We start from the raw sequence: 20228 nt of genomic DNA, 5'->3' as shown, positions 1-20228 counted from the left end.
AAGCAGGCTCCCTGCTGAGCAGAGAGCCCAATGCGGGACTCGATCCCAGGACCCTGAGATCACGACCTGAGCCGAAGGCAGCGGCTTAACCCACTGAGCCACCCAGGCGCCCCAGTGTGGTTATTTATTTTTAAGATTTTATTTATTTGAGAGAGAAAGAGAGAACATGAGAGGGGGATGGGTCAGAGGGAGAAGCAGACTCCCCGCCAAGCAGGGAGTCTGATGCGGGACTCGATCCTGGGACTCCAGAGTCGTGACCTCAGCGGGAGGCAGTGGCTTAACCAACTGAGCCGCCCAGGCGCCCCTCATCTGTATTTACTGAATTCATTTCGGTAAGCATGCAATCTCTTGAGAATAAGAAAAAAAAAACTAAAGGTACTGATAAAAATAAACTGTTTTACAAACTGGCTAGTTATTTCGCGGGTGTGTGTCCTGTCTCCGAAACTGGGCTTCATGAGGAGCTCAGTGAAAGCATCGATTGAATGAAGAGTGGATTCTGAGTGCCCTTGAGCAGTGGGACTGTGTGGTCTATGATGAGGCCTCAAAAAGGGGTGAAGCCTGCTTCTCAGCTGAGAACGTGAACAGGTCACTCTCCCCCTACGGGGGGAGGCGCCGTTCCCAGGCTGAGCGAGTCCCTCGCCCTGACCTTCCACCAGGCCCCAGGACGGCGAGCAGAGACCAAGAGGGCTCACAAGGCTCATTTGTGGTCACTAAACTGGGGGTGGCTGAGCCATGGTTTGAACCTGAGGTGGTCTCACTCCAGAGCCCACTCTTAAACCATTCCCAGGACAGAGCCCAGCTGGACTTCATGGACCCCCCCCCGGCCCCCCTCATAGAGCCCACTGTGGCCCTCAGAGCCTGCTGGCAGCTCTGACCAGACTGAAATGCTGACATAGACCTCGGGGTATTAATAGCCCCAGTCTGGGCTGGGCTCCTCTTCCCCTCCAGAGGTCAGCTGAGGTCAGGGGCCCCACCGAGGGAGAGTGAGATGCGCTCCTCCCTGGTGGAGAACTGAGCGAGCACACCCAGGTCCCTGCTGTCTAAGGGATCTTTGTCTGGAGGTCCTTGTGTTCCCTCCCAGGCACAGCTGGGGAGTTGAGCCTTCCCTCCTTTAGGCTTCTTGGCTGGAGGCCTTCATACCTCTGAGCCTCAACATTGTCATCTCTAAAATGGGGGAGGTACCACATCTTCACGAAAGGTTGATTATGGGGTGTGAACAAGTTAGAGCACGCAGCTTGGTCTAGTGCCCTGTGTCCATACATTCTGAGTACATCTCCCTCTGCGTCTGTCCAGGGTCCCGGAGGAGGCAGCACAGGCCAGCATTTCCACCCGAGAGGCTAGGACATCCCCCCTGTAGCCATGTGGTCTGCATGGGGCCCTCTGGAAGAGGAGTGCCGGGAAGTCTGCAAGGAAGTCTGGATTCAGGGCTCCTGGAGTCTGGCTTCACACCAACAGGGCCCAGACTTTGGTGGTGGGTCCTTCTGACAGGGACACCCAGAGGGGAGAGAAGACTGTGCCTTCTTTGTTCAACCCATAGAGTGGAAGGCTCACTATGTGTCAGGGACCCTGCTCAGTGTTTAACAAGCATCATCTCACTGACCTCACACTAGCTTTTGAAAAGTAGACACTATGATTCCCATGTTACAGGTGGAAAAACCAAGGCCCAGACAGACCAAGTGACTTGTCCAAGATCCCACAGCTAGTTGGGGACAGAGCCCAACTAGCTCTGACAGAGCCCCCCCTCTGTCAGACCCAGACCCCACGGCTGGTGCCCTGTGACCAGAGAGCCCTCACCCCACCCCAGGCAGCTGACTGTCCTTGGGAGGCCCTGAACCTGGTGCCTGGTGGGCTGTGGGGTGGGCTGGGGCCTTCACAGGTGGCCTCCATGATTGGAAGGGAAGTCACAGCCTTTTTTCTCCAGCCCAGCTAGGCAGACAGGCCTTGGCTGCCCTGAGCTGTGCGACCAGGACGTTCACTCCTGACTCTTCCGGTCACCCTCTACCAGCAGCTTTCCCTTGAACCCAGGCCCAGTCAGCCCTATGAGAGCTGTGGAGACTTTGGGTACCTCCAGTCATCCAGGGTGTGGGGACGGAGAAGCCTGACTCAAACCCCAAATCCTCAACTGGGCCCTTGGGTCTGCCCTCTTTGGGATCTCAGACTCTCTCTCATCCTTCTGAATTATGTCCCAGCCACCGGCCTCCTGGGCCTCCTGGGCCTCCTGTGGGGTAGGCTCTCCCCTGCCTGGGACCTCCTGCCTGCTCTTCCTTCCTGGGGAAGCCCCCCATGATTCCCAAGCCAAACCCAGGGCCTGGTTCTGTGATCCTACCCTACATCACTATACCGCCAATCATTTATGTGTGGCTTGTTTAATCCCCAAGGAACTGAGCTTCCCAGGGACAGGGACGGACGTTTCATTCGCTGCACGTGCCAGGCCCCTCATGTGGTGCCAGGTGTCCAGTGACCAAGGGCCTGCCTGAGCCGCTGGAGTGCCCCTGTCCTCTGCAAAACTCTGAGCAGCGGAGACAGCCTCCAAGGGACAGATCCCTTACCAACCCATCAATTAGCCCTCCCTCCAGTGGAAATCAAATCTTCACAGATTGCCGTTTGATTGGACTCCGAGGCAGGGAAGCCAAATTCAAGACTGATTAAAAAGTAAAAATAAAACCCCAGGCTGCCAGCTTAATGAAATGCTGTCACAGAGGGGAGGGGCCCGGCCTGGCCCCAACGGCCCCAAGATGATGCTGGCAGTGACGTCTTTCACTCCGTCTGGTGCCCGGTCAGGTCTTTGACCTGACTCCGCTGTCCCGTCCACGGGACCAGGTCCGAGTGTCCGGGCCACGGGGGCAGGCAGGCCTGGCTCCCAGGAGTCTGCACTGCTCGGAGGGAACCTGGTAAAAACAGGGGTGGGTCCAGGGTCCACACCAGGGCTTCTGGCCGGGGCTCTGATGAGGCTGGAGCAGCAGGGACTACATTTCCCAGAGTCCCCAGGGCCGGGGAGTGAGCCATTGGAAGATTTAAATAGCCCAGGCCTGAGGCAGCCAGGCCACAGCTGTGCACGCGTCAGCCTCCCGGGTGGCTCCATTGGCGCCGGCCGGCATCGGTGGGCTCCATTGGCTGCCCGGCTGGCGCTGACGTCCCCCCGGAGCCCGGGGGCAGCCAGAGGTAAACAGCCATGTGCAATCCCGCACTCCGTATTTAACAGCTGCTGCGGGGAAGGCAGGGAGGCAGGGGGCGGCGGCGGCTCCCGGGGCAGCTCCTGTCTTTGGGGACCAGGCCTCGCAGCAGGGCTGGCACCAGCCCTCGCCGTGTGAGGGGCACCATGCCAGCCTCCCAGAGCCGCGCCCGGGCCCGGGACCGCAACAATGTCCTCAACCGGGCGGAGTTCCTGTCCCTGAACCAGCCCCCGAAGGGGGCCCCGGAGCCCCGCAGCTCGGGCAGGAAGGCCCCGGGCCCCTCGGCACAGCCCCCACCCCCGGGCGATGGGGCCCGCGAGCGGCGCCAGTCCCAGCAGCTGCCCGAGGAGGACTGCATGCAGCTGAACCCCTCCTTCAAGGGCATCGCCTTCAACTCCCTGCTGGCCATCGACATCTGCATGTCCAAGCGGCTGGGGGTGTGCGCCGGCCGCGCCGCGTCCTGGGCCAGCGCCCGCTCCATGGTCAAGCTCATTGGCATCACGGGCCACGGCATCCCCTGGATCGGGGGTACCATCCTCTGCCTGGTGAAGAGCAGCACACTGGCCGGCCAGGAGGTGCTCATGAACCTGCTTCTGGGTGAGTGTGCCCGCCGCCTGCTGCCCACCCCACGGTCCCCCCCCGGGAGGAGCCCGCCGCCCGCTGCCCGCCGCCCACGCCACCAGGCCCCCCTAGAGGGAGCCCACCCCACCCCACCCCACCCCACCCCACCCGCCCAGGATGAGTGAGGCCCTCAGAAACCAACTGGAATGATCTAATGAGGTTAGGCAGGAAGGGTGCCCCAGAAACAGGCAAGCCTCCAGTTTGGGAAAGAGAGAACCAGGGATGTGCCGCCAGGGGACCCCTCCAACCTGGGGGCCTCGAGGATGTGGAGGCCCTGTGGGGCCCCCCGGGAAAAGGCCCAGCTCTCAGCAGAGTGCACCACTGCCCCAGAGACGACTTGAGAGAAGGGGTGCTGGAGGCTGTGGCCTCCGGGGAGGCGGTCAGGAGTCTGGCGAGGGTCCTGAAGGGAGATTCCTGGTGTCCTAGAGCGGGGTAACTCCCATCCCATGGGTTGGGGTCCTTGAGCTCCTAGGCTGCTGGCAGCCCACATCTGTGAGCTGCCCGGATGTCCCCTCTGCTTGGCTCAGGGACCCTGCCAGCTGCCCAGCCCTGCAGGAGCTGGAGGTCCAGCCAGTGGCTCCGCCCACTTATGACCACCTACGGTCCTCACCTGCTGCTTCCCCAGGTGGGTCACTGGGGGGCAGCCAGGGGAGCGGGTCCCTGGTGTGTCTCACCATAGAGTCTCTGCCGCCAGCGTCGTTCAGTCGAGCGCCGCCCTGTGCCAGCACCACACAGACCCCCGCGGAAGGCCAGCCCTCCCCGCCGGTCACGGTCACGAGGTGACACCCGGCCCCCATCCAGCCGGCTTCCAGGCACCTGCACTTCCTGCAGGTGCTCGGGGCGGGGAGCCCTGGCTCCCACCCTCCATGCTGGCTCATGTGGGTCCCCTCGACCCCCCCCCCCCAGCATAGCCACCATGTTGGGCACAGGCAGGCGGATGGCCCAGGCTCTCAAACCCTGATGAGGGAACACAGCTCCGGAAGGGGTGCAGGCTGGACGGCTGAGAGCTGCGGTCCTAGGGGAAGGGGGGAGAACATGTATCTGCTCACCCGGCGCTCAGAGGGGCTGGGGCTGGACGCTCTGTGGGTGGGCCGTGGGGAGGACTCGGACGGGTGCTTCCTGCACCCGCAATGTTCCCGTGTTCTTCTGAATCGCTGACGCTCCTCGTGATTTCTCGGGAACGGACCCGCGTGACGGCTGCTGTTATCACTCCCACTTTACAGATTAGGAAATTGAGGTTCCTATAAATAAAACAACCTGGCCAAGGCTTCAAAGCTGGAGATCTGCACCAGGGCTGCCTGACACCGAGGCCAGTGCCACTTTCCAGGCGCAGTGCCACGGGCTTGGGAGTGGGGGGCAGAGCAAGGTGGCCGAGGCGCCAGGCCGGGGGCTCATGACCCGTGGATTCCCCGGGGCTGTTGCAGCCCCAGACAGAACACAGTTCAAGAAAGCTGTGTTGGGAGTTAGGTGGTCTGGTGTCCAAGGACAGGGGTAAGAAGGTGCCCTTGAGCCTCCCTCTCAAACCTGCCCGCCAGACCGTCCATGGGTCCCCCCCTGGATGACGCTGGAGGTGGTGACACTGCAGTGGGAATGAGTTTGTCGTTTACATGTGCCCAGCATTGCATAAAGCGTGCCATTGCTGCTAACCCTCACACAGCCCGGGAGGGAGAGGCAGTCATTCTTCTCCGGGTACAGAGGAGGAAACTGAGGCACAGGGAGGCGGCTGGCCCATGGTTGTGCAGCTAGTCAGAGATGGGGCAGGGGTGAGAACTGGGAGCAGCTCTAGCCTGTGAAGCCGAAGTTTCTGGCTCATTCCAGCAAAACCCACGTCTGGGAGCTCAAAGGTGTCGGCTTCTGAGGATGAAGGCCAAAATTCAAGATGCCGCTCTTTTTGAACAAGAGTTTATCGAGCTTTATCGTGGCCCAAATACTGTGCCATGAATGTCCTGTATGTCATAATGTAAAACTATGTTTAATGACTTAATAAGATAAATATTAATATACCCACTTTACAGGGGAGTTAACTGAGGCTCAGAGGAGTCAAGGGACACACCCACCCCACACAAGTGTTAGTGCTCGGCCCAGGAGCCAAAGCCACATACGCAGACGGCCAGACCCTCACCTCCCCGCTCGCTGTCCGTCTGCAGGCCGAGGTGCCACCCGGTCCGTTCCAGAAGCATGAACGCAGCACGGCGGTGAAGGGTTGTGGTAAGGGAGCAAAGGGTCCGGGGAGAGATTTCCCACCTCCCAGCCCCTTTGCTCAGGTACTTAGTTACCTAGACCATGGAGAAATGAGGGCCTGGCACAAAGCAGCCGCTCCGAGCAGGCAGAGTGCTCTGTGGGCCCCCCAGTTCCGTGGGAGGAAACTCCAGCAAGTAGCCGAGGTGGGTTCTAGTCCCACAGCTCCGGCCCAGCTTGCCTAGGAGGCCGCCGGCACCGCCCTCCGCCTGGGAGAGCAGCCCACCCACTGCACAGAAACCACGGGCTTCTGTCCATCCTGCAGTCTTCGGGGGCCCACGGAGGCAGCCTTCAATCCTAGAGCACCGGTTCCAGGGTCAGGTTGGGCTCTGTCCGCTCCTTCTCTGAACCTTTCTCTGTCTGTGAACTTGGTCAGGCGGGGTCCCATCCCCGAGCCTCAGTTTCCTGATCTGTACATGGGGCTCCAGGGCTTATGGGAAGCTGAGAAAGCCCTTGGCACAAGGCTCCCCAGTGGGGGTCCGGTGCCACCCAGTGCCCTGGAGTGGAGGCCCCACCTGTACAGTTGGGACCTGGGCTCCCTGTGACCCCAGAGCAGAAAACTCAGGGGCCTTGGGAAATGGGAGCTCTAGCCCCGGGGCCTGGGAGGAGTCCCAGCTGGGCCAGGAGGAAGTCCTCTGCGCAGCCCCCTGCCCTGTGTTCCCTCCCCGAGGGCATGATGCTCAGACTGGAGAAAAAGCCAGAAGGGACCTGAGCAAACCTTGGTCTCCAGAGGCAGCTGGACCTGGGTGCAAACCCTAGGCCTGCTGTGCGGACTCGGACGAGTGACTTTGCCTCTCTGAGCTCTGTCAAATGGGCGGCTGGGACACTTCACCAAAGAACACGTAAGAAGTTTGGCGCGTCCCAACGCCCATCGACGCCCCTGCCCCCGTGGTGATCACCGTCCTCACCACCCCTCGTGTCAAAGCAGTTCCAGGTCCCCTGCGGGCCCCAGATGTCTACGAGATGCCCCACCCCCTCCCTTGTCCCTCCCCAGCTGCACTCCGCTTGATGAGCCCAAAGAGAGCCGTGTGACAGGTGACCTAGGCCCATCCCTGTTTCTTTGTGGGCTGGTCCTTGGTGGACAAAGGCTCCCATGTCGGGTGGCCGTGACGTCTTTATTGAGATTTTCCTGATTGTGAAAACTATGCATTCTTCTTGTTCTGTATCACTTTTTAAATTTTTCACTTATTTGAAAGAACAAGAGAGAGAGCACAGACAGGGGTAGGGACAGAGGGAGAGGGAGAAGCTAGACCCCTCGCCTAGCTGGGACCCCCATGCAGGGCTTGATTCCAGGAGCCCAGCATCATGACATGAGCTGAAGGCCGACGCTTAACCGACGGTGCCACCCAGGCGCTCCCTATGTATCATTTTCTATTGTGAAAAATAGTCATGATCCAAAACCTACCATGTTGACCACTGTTTAAATCCACACTTCACAAGCATTGTCAACGTTCCCCTTGTAACGCAACCATGACCACGCCCATCTCCAGAACTTTTCCACCTTTCCAAACCGAACTCAACCCCTAGTAAAGACTAACGCCTTATGTCCCCCTCCCCAGCCTTGGGGTCCACCGTTCCACTTCCTGTCTCTATGAACTTGACTTCTCTAGGGACCTCGTAAAAGTGGAATCATAAGGTATTTATCCTTCTGTGTCTGGTTCCTTTCACGCTGCCTCATGTCCCCCAGGTTCCTCCATGCAGTAGCAGGTGGCAGGATTTCCTTCCTCTTTAAGGCTGAATAACGTTCCATCGTGTGCGTAGACCAACCACACCGTGTCCACCCGGCATCCGGCAGTGGGCACTCGGGCTGCTCCTGCCTTTGGGCGACTGGGAGTAGTGCCGCTGGGAACACGGGGGTGCGTATGTCTGTTCAAGGCCCTGCTTTCAGGGCTTTGGGATAAATACTCAGAGCGGAATTGGTGGCTTCAAATGGTAATTCTGTGTATCATTTTTCGAGGAGCCCCCGTACTATGGCCCACGGCTGCCGCCCCATTTTCCGTTCCTACCGGCGAGGCACAGGGGCTGTGATTTCTGCATGTCCCTGCCAACGCCTGCTGTTCCCTGGGTGTTGACAGTAACCATCCCAGTGAGTGTGACAGGTGGTAGCCCATGGTTTTGCGTTGCTTTTCCTTAATGATTAGTGATAACGAGCACCTTTTCATATCCGTCCTTACAGTAAGGAAAATTCAAACATTCCAAGGGGCAGATGATAAAGAGAGTGAGTACCTCCCTGAAACCCCCTCCCCAGGAATGACATTCGCTCCATGGGCCCCCCCCGCCGCGTGGCCCCCTAACTCTGCACGTGCTAACACAGCATCTGTTTCTCAAATGACCTCCTGGGGTGTTTTGCCTGGCGTGGCCTCCTTCTCGTGGGCAGCAAAGGACCTGCTGGGCCGTGAACGTGCCCTTGGGGATCATGGTCTCAGCCCCACGTCCCTTTACCTCAAGCTTGAAGGTTCAGAAACCAGACCTGGTCCCTCGGCCTTACAGCGCCCATACGCCGCCCCCCCCAGCGCCCCCATGCAGACCCTCTGTCTCATCTATGGTGTCAGCTCTCCCTCACCGCCCAACAGGTCCTGCTGTCAGGGGTGGCATGGTGATAACTGTCCCTGAGATACAGAACCTGTCCCTAACTGATGGCAACCTAGGCTGTCCCCAGCCTTCCCTGCCAGCTCTGCAGGGAGAGAGCGGTGCCCCTGCTTCCCCCACCCCTGCTTTACTCGTCATGTCTCAATGGGAGACCTCAGTCCTTCTGGGGGCCTTCAGCTATCCCCTGCCCAGGCATCATCCTGACGGCTGCCCTTGTGGCCACGTATAGTTGGACAGGCTCGTGTCTACACTGCCTGGCACTCCATTGAGTGAATAGATGTTGCTGTCAGATTCCAGTGCCCGTGGTCTTGATTTCCTCGATGGTTTTCAGAGATAGGCAGAGCCGGCGTTAGCGTCTGGATTCTTCAGTTGAGCAATGGAAACCTGCAAAGTTACATGCTCGGACCACGCAGGCCAGGGGAGATAGACAGGCCGGCGCCCCCATGTCGGCCGCCCGGGTGCCTGGGGCCGGAGGTGCAGCTGTGGCTGACGTCAGGGGCTGCCCAGGTCAGGAGAGGTGGTGGCATGTGCACACACAAACACACACGCACACACACACTACAGGCCAGCAGAGCGGAGGTCCCAGTGCTGAGAGGCTGAAAGGTTCTCGCCTACTCTCAGGACCCCCCAACCCAGCCCCTCTGCTCCCTGCGCCCCTCCCTGAGAGCTGCATCCTGCCGGAACCGTGCGCTCGTTTTTTCAAGAGTTTTGTGTGCATGTGCTGAAATACGCATAACATAAAATTTACTGTTTGAGCCACATTCCCGTGCTAAAATTCAGCAGCATTTAGGCATTCCTGTTGTGTGCACCCATCACCCCCCGTCCACCGCCAGGACTTGGCCATCTTCCTGAAGCGAAACTTCGTTCCCGAGAGTCACAAACTCCTCATTCACGTACTTCCCTTGGCGGAATGTCCTCACCCTTCCCCCAGCTCTGGGGAGCCACCCCCTTCTTTCCGTCTCTCTGAGTCTGTCTATCCTAGGGACCCCGTAAAAGTGCAGTCACAGAGTATTTGTCCTTTTATAAAAATAACTTTTTAAAAAATTTTATTTATTTGAAGGGCACCTGGGTGGCTCCATGGGTTAAGCATCTGACTCTTGATGTCGGCTCAGGTCAGGATCTCGGAGTCCTGGGATCGAGCCCCACATCAGGCTCCATGCCTAGGGGGAGTCTGCTTCGGATTCTCTCCCCCCCCCCTTCTTGGGCACTCTCTCTTTCTCACTCTGCTCCCTGGTCTCTGTCTCAAATAAATAAACAAATTAAAAAGAAAGAAAGAAAGAAAAACCAGACACACCAAGATTGATTTATTTGAAAGAGAGAGAGCAGGCAGAGGGAGAAGGAGAGAGAGAACCTCAGGCAGGCTCCACATCTAGCACAGCGCCCAACGTGGGGCTCGACCTCATGCCCCTGAGATCATGACCTGAGCTGAAACCAAGAGTTGGATGCTTACCTGATGGCAGCACCCAGATGGTCCTGGGAAAAAAAAGAAAAAAAAAAAAACCTTTTTAAAAAATGTGCCCAAGTTGGGGCACCTGGGTGGCTCATTGGGTTAAGCCTCTGCCTTTGGCTCAGGTCATGATCTTGGGGTCCTGGGACCAAGTCCTGCATCGGGCTCTCTGCTCAGCAGGGAGCCTGCTTCCCCCCTCTCTCTGCCTGCCTCTCTGCCTGCTTGTGATCCCTCTCTCTCTGTGTCAAATAAATAAATAAAATCTTTAAAAAAAAATGTGCCCAAGTAATGCCTGTTTGTGGTAAGGAAAAAATTTAAATGCAGAATTACAAAAAGACCATGAAAATCACCCTCATCTTCCAAACTAGAGAGAAGCACCATTACCGTTCAGCACAGCGCCGTCCAGACTTCTTTTCTCTGCATATAAACACGCTCGCATCTTAGTTCAGAAGGACGGCGTCCTGCGTGAATCCTGCTTGTCCTTCCCCGCTTGACAAAAAGCCCCGCTGCGCCCCCTCGGAGGCTATAAATACACACCTTCCTGGTCACCGACCGTGGCCTCCGAGCCCACGATTGTCTAGACTCGAGCACAGTGCACCCCATCCTTCTCCTACTCAAGGGCACAGTGCGGTTTTCAGTGTTACGGAGAGTGCTGCAGTGGCTATCCTTGACCGTGAATCGCCGTGCACATCCCTAATTATTTCCCGAGGAGGTATTCCTGCAGGCAGGAGAGCTGAGTCAAGGCAGACGTGTTGCAAAGGCTTCTAAATCCGAGACCGAATGCCCTTCAGAAAGGTTAGGCCCGTTTTCACCGCCCCACAGCACTGCGGGCTGGGCCCCCCACTCCTAAAGGAGCTGGAATGGGGGATGAGGGGGGCCGACCCCCACCCCAGAAGAGCTGGGACACCACCCCCCAGCCTCAGCCGGTGAGAGCCATGGCCCCCCGACCAGTCCCCTCAGCCGCCAACAGGGAGCCCCCGTACAGCCCCGGCCTGATTCCCTGAGGCTGAAAAGCAGTAACTGCTCCACAGGGGGGCCACGAGAGGTCAGCCCAGCCATTCCCCTGCCTCCAGGCAGACAGACAGACAGACATACAGACACACACACACACACACAGAAGCTGCCAGCCACAGGCAGTCAGGAGACCTGAAGAACAGCCAATTCCAAATCCGCCCCCCACTCCATAGCTGTGCTTTTCTAAGACAGTTCTGGTTCCTGCCTCACCCCTGCACCCCGGCAACCCTCTGGTTCCTTGGACAGCACAGGCCCCCAGGGTCTCTGGGGTGGGAGGGGGACAGAGAGCACCGAGGCAGGATCTCGTCCTACTCTGAGGCCCAGAGGCCGCCGGGGCAGCAGGGCCTGGGGAATGGCCGGGCTTCCCCCCTGGGGGTCCAGGCCCCTCAGAGTCCTGCTTGCTGAGAGGATCTGAGCTTGGAGATGGTCCCAGGGACCGTCTATGAAGCACTTCCTACGAGCAGCCCTCCAGGCAGCCTCCAGGATTTTGTCAGTGAGGGGAGGGAGGCTCAGACAGAGGGACGTGCCGAGGTCACGCAGCTCGCAAGCAGCTGCCCTTAAAGCTGGCCTCTGATTCTGGAGCGCAGGTGCGTGCCCTGGCTGACGGCGGGGAGTGGAGGCCGGGGAGGGGGACACCCGCGCAGGTTTGCTGTCGGGGGTCAGCGGGCTTCGGCTACTCTCCTGCCGCTTGCCCCCAAGCGTCCTGCCAGGCGGACGTTCCCCAAGGGGCCCCCTGGCCTCCAACTCCAGGAGGAATGTAGGTCAGGGAACTTGACAGCACCGTGTGAGCGGAATTCACGGAGCCCTGAGTGATGGCGCCATCTGCGTCTATTTTTGGGCCCTAGATTATGCGCTGACAGTGTCAGAATCACGGTCCCAGGGAGGGCCCGCCACCGTGCTGGAGGAGGGGAGGGCCGGCCTGTTGGGACAGCAGGAGCAGGGCTGAGGAGTGGGAGGCCTGGGGCAGGCCATTCGACTTCTGAGCCACAGCCCAGGACAGGACAGCTGCTACATGGTGAGGGGGAGACCCCCGGCCCTTTGCACCTGTAAAGGAACTCTCTGTTAGATGCTTGCTGCCCACCTACCACCTCGGCCGATGGCACTCTGCCAGCCTGGTTCTCCAGCCCCAGGCCTGGGCCTGCCTGACCTACCCGAGAACTGGAAGTCAAGTGAATGAATGGACAAGGCTTAAGGTGGCTCAGTGGTCTCTGAGGGGCACAGGACAGTGGGGTGGCATCTCTACCTCATTATGGCCTCAAGAGACGCAATCAGCCAGAAATAGCAGGTTCCCAAAGGCCCAGAGACAGGGTTTTTAAATCATGGGACACAGGCAGCCTCCATGGCCTCTGTGGGAAGGCAGGGGTGGGTCACGGAGCCAAGCCCCCGTCCCCAGCTTCACCAGTGGGCCACCTGTGTCATCTGGTTCGTATACTGAGCCTTTGTACATGCTTTCCCGGGGAAATGCTCTGCTGCTGCTACAGAATAAGGGGGCGTGGGTCTAGCTCAGTTCGTGGCCTGTGGGTCCTGACCACCCGTGAGGAGAGCTGGGGCTTGTGGGGAGTCTGGGGCACAAGCCCTCCCTGCCTTCAGCCACTGAATCTGAGCCGGGGCACCCACTAGGCAGCCTAGAGGTGCCAACCCTCTCCCTCCCGCCCGCCTTCTGCTGCAGAAACCTCTGCCAGGACTCACACTTGTCTGGGAAGGCAGATTTCCAACCAGCAACAACTTGCCAAGTTGAAGCGCCCTGGTTTTTTTGGCTAAGAAACTTGGTCAGCAGGTGGACGGACGACCGTGTCCTCCAGTGGCTAGTGGCCCTCGCAGCTCTACCTCAGGCCTGATCCTGGTCCACATTAGACCCCCCCAGACTCTAGCAGCCCACCTGACGCCCGGGTTGTGGCTGACCACTGTCCCGCAGCACCGGGGAAGTCCAGGCCCTGGACGCTCTGACTTGCCTTCAGGTGACGGAGGTCGCAGAACCAGGGCCAAGTACATCTGACCCCGGTGGGGCATCACAGAAGGAAACCCTTTCGCCGATGCACCTGCTTGATGCTAGCTAGCCGCCGGGTCAGGCCGATGGCACTGGGGGAGGATAACACAGCTATGCCGTCGGCGCCTCTTGGCCACTGAGCTCACTGTGTCCTGTGACAAGCCTGTTACAGGTGAGCAGGTCGAGGTCCCAAAAAGTGAAGGACTCACCCTTAATTAATGCAGGAAGACCCCAGCCATGATCCCAGAAGCTGCGAGTGGAACCCCCACCCGAAGAACTGCCCCCCTCCTGCCTGGCTTCCCGCTTCTGCTGTTCCATGAGGCTGAGAGCCCCAGGGGTCAGCTGTCTCCCTTCAGCTCGCACCTGCCCTGGGGAATCTGGCAGTCCCCCATCCCTCCTCTCCTGCTGGGACTGTGACCTTCCAAAGGCTCCAGCTGGCTCCCAGCCGGGGCCTGGCCTCCACCTGGGTCCGTGGGCTGGCTGGCCACACACGTCCCCAGCTGGCCAGCTCCAGTTGCCATGGAAATGTGGGGAGGACGCCTGTAGAACGGGGTCCCTCCCCCCCCCTGCGGGCCACCACTTCCGGCTCTCGTCCTCCCTTGCTGGCCAGGCACCTCCCAAGGTGGGCAGACATCAGCCACGGAGAGGGGAAGGCCCGGGAGAGGCCAGGGGTTCAGATCCCAAACCCAGAGACGGGACAGCAGGCAGCAGCCCTGAGGGGTGGGGCGGGGGTGGGGGTGGGGGGCAGGTAACCAGGAAGGCCAAGAAGTCCCGCACTAACCGGGAAATCCAGGGTTAATTTGGGAGCAGCCTGAAGTCTCTTGCTGGTCCCTTCAAATAAATACCCCCCGGGCTTCATCTCCCACAGCTGTGGCAGCGAGGGGTAGGGCAGGGGTGCGGCCAGATTTTCCCAAGCAGGTTACAGACCCGTGTGCAGAGCGCGGGTTACAGACCCGTGTGCAGAGCGCGTTGCGGATGATACTAAGTCTATGCTCCGTAGACGGGTAAAGCCGGGAACGGCGGCGACCTCCGGGCGGTGGGATTACAGGTGATTTAAAATTTTACTCGTTTCCTAATTTGCAAATTTGCGACAGCGACTACCTCCTGCATCTTTTTTTTTTTTTTTTTCTTCAAAAGCTGGTTGGATTTTTCTCCATGTCTGAGCAAGAGCCGTTGTAAGCCAACCGTTTGGAAAGCCCCTGCAGTTTCCAGAAAAGCTCCCAGCACCAGGCCGCCGTGAATTATCAAATAGTGACGACCCATGCTGAGCCAGGCATGTCGGGGGGGACCGACTCACCTCAGTTCTCTGGGATGTCCCTGTTTGAGCCCTGAAGGTCTTGTGTCCCAGGAAACCCCTCTGTCCCAAACACACTTGAGATGGCTGGTCCCCTGTGCCCGACCTCCTCCAGGAGGCAGGTGTCTGTGATCTCATCTCCCTGGTGAGGAAAGGCGCGTGACTTGTCCAAGGTCGCACAACCAGGAGGCTCCCGGGCTGGGACGCAAACTCCAGTCTCTGTGACGCTTGTGAGGTTGGCCACCATACCGCGACGCCCAGTCTCCTCTGTCACCTGGAGAAGGGTTTCCAGGTGCTGTGACCTCTAGGGGTCTCCAAGGTGTTGTGACCTCTAGGGGTCTCCAAGGGCCTCCGTAAGGGTGGGGATGGTTTCTGCCGAGATTTCACATACACCCCACCCCCAGCCCATTAGCTGTCTGGATGCCACTGTGATCACTGGGTGGAACAGGAGCCTTGTCTCCGTGCCTTCCGCTAACAGCACAGAGAGACAGAGCGCACCTTCCAAGGCCACACAGCACAGAGTGGGTGGGGGGAGGCAGGACGGATGGAGCCCCAGGTCTCCCCCGTGCTCCTAAATGGGAGAAGAGCTCACCACCCCCCACCTCCGGCCATTCACCCCAGGCAGTGACTCCACGAACATCTAGAGACTGCCATTCCGTGCCTGGCCCTGGGCACAAAACTGTGAACAAGGTGGCCTCGGCCAGCACCTCCATGGAGGGGTGGTGTCGATGCCGAGTGTCTCCCCAGCCAGAGGGATCCTTGGCTGCAGCTGGGTGAGTGAGTGACGAAAAGGAGAAACATGGTGTGCTGGGCACGCGCCATTCGGGGCCTGACCCGGAGTTCTGGAGGTCTGGGAAGGCCTCCCTGAGGAGGTGACATTCCTGCCAAGGCCTGAAGGATGAGGGAGGATTAAGTCAGTGGGGAAGGGAAAGGACAGAACCATCTGGAAAGGCGGAGCCCAGGGATGAAAGCTCCCATCTCTAAGGTTTTGTCTTGTCCTCTGTAACATGGGGACGATGCCTTTGGCTGCTGCGGATGTGAGGGTCCCCCCCAGGGACACGTCGGGTCACCACGGGACGCAGTGACTGCACCCGTACCTGTGTGCCCACAGAACTGGAGACAGGCACCCACACAGACGCGTGCCCAAACATTTGGAATAGCCCCAGGAGGTGCCGGCCGCCCAGATGTCCGCGGACAGACGGACGGAGACAGGCGCAGGGGTGCCTCCAGACAGGGGTATCATCCAGCCTTAGGAATGAGGAACGGACGGAGACACCGGGAGGGTCGGGATGGCCGAGGGGCCGCGGGGTGATTCCCTGTGGGTGGAAGTTCCATCGAGATGGAAAGCAGATGAATGGCGGCCAGGGCTGCGGGGAGGAAGACGGGCTGGTGGCTCACTGGGTCTGGGACCCTCTGCCAGGGTGGTCAGAGCATTTTGGAACTGGGTGGGGGGGATGCTTCCCCAGCCCTGTGAATGTACTAAATGCCGCTGGGTACGCTTAAAAATGGTTCATTGTAAGTGACATGAATTTCACCTTAACTTTTAAAGAACAGGGTTTGTGGATGAGGGGGGGGCACCTGAGTGGTTCAGTGGTTGAGGCCTCTGCCTTCGGCTCAGGTCATGATCCCAGGGTCCTGGGATCGAGCACCGCGTCAGGCTCTCTGCTCAGCAGGGAGCCTGCTTCCTCTCCCTCTCCCTCTCCCCCTTCCCCCCCGACTCCGGCTTGCTTGCTCTCTCTCAAATAAATAAAATCTTTTTTAAAAAGTAAATAAACAATAAAAAACCAGGGATGGTCACGTGCTGCTCTCCACATGGCAGGGACCCCAGTGAGGTCCTTTGAGAACCATCACCAGCCAGGGCGGTGGGTCAGGCCCTCCAAGGGGCCCGCAGGGGCCACCGATGCCACCGAGGCCACCGATGCCACCGATGCCCCCGATGACTTGCTCTCTCATGCAGCACCTTGCCTGAGCACAGTAAGCACATTGGGTCCGGACCCTCTCGGAGTCCCCAGGGCATCAGGGAAGAGAGACAAGATAAATACTAAGAAGTGTGTGATGTGTCCGGGCTGAGAAACGCTGTAAGGACAAAGTCCGGGCGGGGTAGGGAGGGCCAGGGCTTTGGTAAACAGGTGGTCGAGAAGGCATGAGCCAGTGGATAGCCCAGGAGAGGGTGTTCAGGCGGAGGGAACAGCACAAGCAAAGGCCCTGCGGTGGAAACATGCTCAGGGGTGAGTGTGGCTGGGAGGAAGAAAGCAAATTGGGGTGGGGTGCAGAACTATGAGGGGACACTGAGCATCCCGTGGGCCTCTCTCTCTCTCTCTCTTTCTCTCTCTCTCTCGCCCACAGCTCTGCTCCTGGACATCATGACGGTGGCCGGTGTCCAGAAGCTCATCAGGAGGCGCGGCCCGTTTGAGACGAGCCCCAGCCTCCTGGACTACCTCACCATGGACATCTACGCCTTCCCCGCTGGGCACGCCAGCCGTGCGGCCATGGTGTCCAAGTTCTTCCTCAGCCACCTGGTGCTGGCGGTGCCCCTGCGGGTCCTGCTGGTGCTCTGGGCCTTCTGCGTGGGCCTGTCGCGCGTGATGATCGGCCGCCACCACATCACCGACGTCATCTCGGGCTTCATCATTGGCTACTTCCAGTTCTGCCTGGTGGAGCTGGTCTGGATGTCCTCCAACACCTGCCAGATGCTCATCTCTGCCTGGTGAGCCACCGCCCGTGGCTCCGGGACCCGGGATGGCCTGGGAGAAGAGGCAGCAGCTGCGGGGCCCACGGAGCCAAGTGTCTGTCCCCCCGCCCCTGCACTTGGACTATGAGTGTCCTCCCAAGGCGGGCCAGGGGCCCCGGGGAGAGCCGTGCGTGGCTTCTGCCCTGCAGACGGGAGGCGAGAACCAGGGTGGCAGGAGCGTTGTCCTGTCCCTCCATCGTCGTCGTGACTGCTGAGTGCTTGGCTGCACCCCCCGTGCCACAGCACAGTGCCTGGCAAGACACCCCCAGCCGCCGCCCGACACAGGTGCCACTGCCATTAACGGTCGCCAATAGCTTAGGGCAGCCCTTTCGGAAGGGCGCCCTGCCGGATGCCGGCCTGCAAGAAGCTTTGGGAAGAAGAAAGGGTTTTGTGGTCAAATAATCTTGGGGAATGCTGCATACTCTGGCCCCCGATGCTGGCCATTCACGAGAGCCGTTGTTGTCATAAAGGCTCTGACAAGTCCTGTAGAAAGGCTTCCTGTCAGACCCTGTTGAACTCCATGTTTCCTCAACTTATTTGACCACAGACCCCTTTTCTCAAGGAACAGCTATGAACCCCCAAAGATCTGCCGTCTCCTCAAGCACGTTTTGGGAGATGCTGACCGGGAGCTGGGGGGCCCAAGGCACAAGTGGGCCCCTCCCAGCACCCAGGAAGGCCCAGTGTCGCGTGCCACCTACGGAGAGCCCCCGGCCATGGGCATCGGTGCCGCTTTGGCCCTCAGGGGCCGGACTCCATGTGACCTGATAGGTCGTTTTCCAAGTCCCCGTTCTGGCTGTGCGTTTCACGTGACAATACAGAGGACTTGCAGCGGATCCTCTCCCGTGCTCTCTCTCACGCGACGCATGTTTCTGGGCAGGACAGTCTGTGTTGACATCCAAGGGTGGGATTTCACCAGCCCCAGACGGGCCAGGGTGTCAAGTGGTCAGGGGGTAAGGGGCTCCTGAGCTTTCCCAGGCTGATGGGTCATTCTCCCTGAGGTCATTGTCTGGGGTTCCAGGGCCTGAGTCGTGACGTTTGGGAAGTCCCCAAGATGCTGCTGTCAGGGTCTCCCCTGGGGGCCTTAGACCCTCTCCTGCTCCAGTCCCAAGTGTCCCTGGCTACAGGTCCCTGAGCCAGGAGAGGAGCCATCAGGCCAGCACGGGCGAGCCCAAGGAGAGCCATGATGAGGGATGTCCAGGGAGCTCAGGCCAGGGGCCAGCCAGGAAGTGCGGGCAGGGGGTGGGGGGGAGTGTTCGGGGCAGGGGAAGGAGAGCACAAGGAGGCTGTGCCTGTCACAGAAGAGAGTGAGCCCCCCATGGCTGAGCCCAGACTGCAGGGTAGGGGAGACACGCGTCGGTAGGGGTTCCCAAAACAAGCACTTAGTGTGTGACGGCTCGACCCCTCTGAGTGGGGCCGTTGACGTGCCCATTGTGTGCATGAGAAAAAAGAGGCTCAGAGAGGGTGGGCGACTTGCCCAAGGTTTCAGTGGGCAACATGCTGCAGCCCACCAGCTGCCCGTGATGGAGGTGGGGGGGTCTCCGGACCCAGAGTGCTCCACCAGGATGGCCCTCCGGGCTGACCGCCCGCCCCTCCTGCTGCAGGGAACCCGAGTCCTCACATGCTGGATGGCTGTGGCTCCCCCCACACCCAGCTGGGCCGTGGCCCCCGCAGACGGGTATCCGCCCACTCCCCCAAGACCCCCGGCTTCTCTTTTGAGCCTCCAGGGCTCCCTGCCCTGCTGGAGGGGACCAGGACATCTGCACCTTGTCATTCCCCTGGAGGAGTTCTGGGGCCCCCAACCGGCCGGGCCACCACAACGAAAAGCCCCTGCGTCCGGTCCAGGCCGTTGGCTACTTCTGGAGTCTTTAAAATACATTCTGCTCCTTTCCCCAGATGCTCCCAGGTGCTGAGTTTATGAGACGCCGAGCAGAAGGGGTGAGGGTGTCTTCCTCCCCGCCTCGCCCCCGCCCTGGAAATCTGCGATCCACGGTGGATCCTGCTCCAGCTTTGGGCTGGGGACGGGCTGCTGCCCTCTGGTGCCCCATCTGCAGAGGGTGGGGGGTGGTCTCTGGAGTCTTTAGGATGAGAAGGGGTTTCTGAAGAATGGAGGGTTCTCAGCAGCCCCCCTAAGGCTTAGAGGGGGCTGGGGGGATGCCAAGGGCCTGATAAATGCTTACGAGGAAAGGCCCCTGGGAAGGCTCATCTGGGAGGTACCTCCTGGGGGTGTCGGGAACCCTGGGTACTAGGGACCCAGGCTCAGGCCGATGCCAGCCCTTCCTGGCAGGGATGCCATCCCCCCTTGGAGACCCCGTGTGCTGCTCGGTCAGACGGGGATGACAGCGGTCCCTGGGAGCTCGTGTGTGATGCAGGGGTGCCCTTGCTGTGGAAGCCGGGCAGGTCTGTGCTCAAGGATGCCACCCAGATGTCATGGATGGACCCCTCTGAGGGGACCCGCGAGGGCAGAGCAGGGGGAGGGGTGGGGTACAATTCCTGGGGAACCCACCATCACCCCACTGCTCCTGGAGAGTCCCCAGGGGGATGTGGGCGGGCAGGGGTGGCTAGGGGACAGCTCCTAGCTCCCAGTGACGGAAACAGGGAGACAGTGTGTGCGTGTGCTCACGTGGGTATCCTGAATGCCCTTCTGTGACCACAGCCAATAACGGCCCTTTCTGTTTACGGTGAATTCTGAGCGCTGGTTTCCGGATGGTACACCAGCCCTGCACACCTGGGACAAAACCCCAGGGTCAAGACGCAATACTTTTTCTAAACATTCTAAACATTTTGTGAAGGATGTTTGCCTCTCTGACTGCGAGGGGTGTTTGTGCTGTTTCCTGGCTCTGTCTGCGTCTGCTGGGGTCCTCAGGGTAATGCTGGCCTCTTCTGCGTTCCTGAGAGTCTGTGTAGCACTGGCAGGATTTTTTCTTTGACCCTCAGATCTCAGGCTTCTCCTTTCCTAACCTCTCAGAAAGTGGAGCTGACCCTTCAGTTTACAACTGACTCACTGCCTCTGAGGGAGAGGAAGGGAGGGGAGGGGTAGGCGGGGAAGAACAAGAGAGAGGGGAGGGGAGGGGAGGGGAGGGCAGAGCAGGGGAGGGGAGAGGAGGGGAAAGGACTTAGCCATATTTAATAAGCAG

General features: G+C 59.6%; 1 protein-coding gene across 1 annotated transcript; it reads left to right on the top strand.

The window, feature by feature from the left end:
• The first annotated feature begins 2945 nt into the window (after positions 1-2945).
• On the top strand, positions 2946-18283 carry PLPP7 (phospholipid phosphatase 7 (inactive)). Its single transcript, XM_059410513.1, has 2 exons — positions 2946-3770; positions 16710-18283. The coding sequence occupies exons 1-2, from the start codon at positions 3320-3322 to the stop codon at positions 17072-17074; spliced, it is 816 nt and encodes a 271-aa protein (XP_059266496.1). The 5' UTR covers positions 2946-3319; the 3' UTR covers positions 17075-18283.
• Positions 18284-20228: the final 1945 nt, after the last annotated feature.

Source organism: Mustela nigripes, chromosome 9 (genome assembly GCF_022355385.1).
Source record: "Mustela nigripes isolate SB6536 chromosome 9, MUSNIG.SB6536, whole genome shotgun sequence".
NCBI lineage: Eukaryota > Metazoa > Chordata > Mammalia > Carnivora > Mustelidae > Mustela > Mustela nigripes.
Note: the sequence above shows the minus strand (reverse complement) of the source record. Positions and strands in the feature narration are given on the sequence as shown.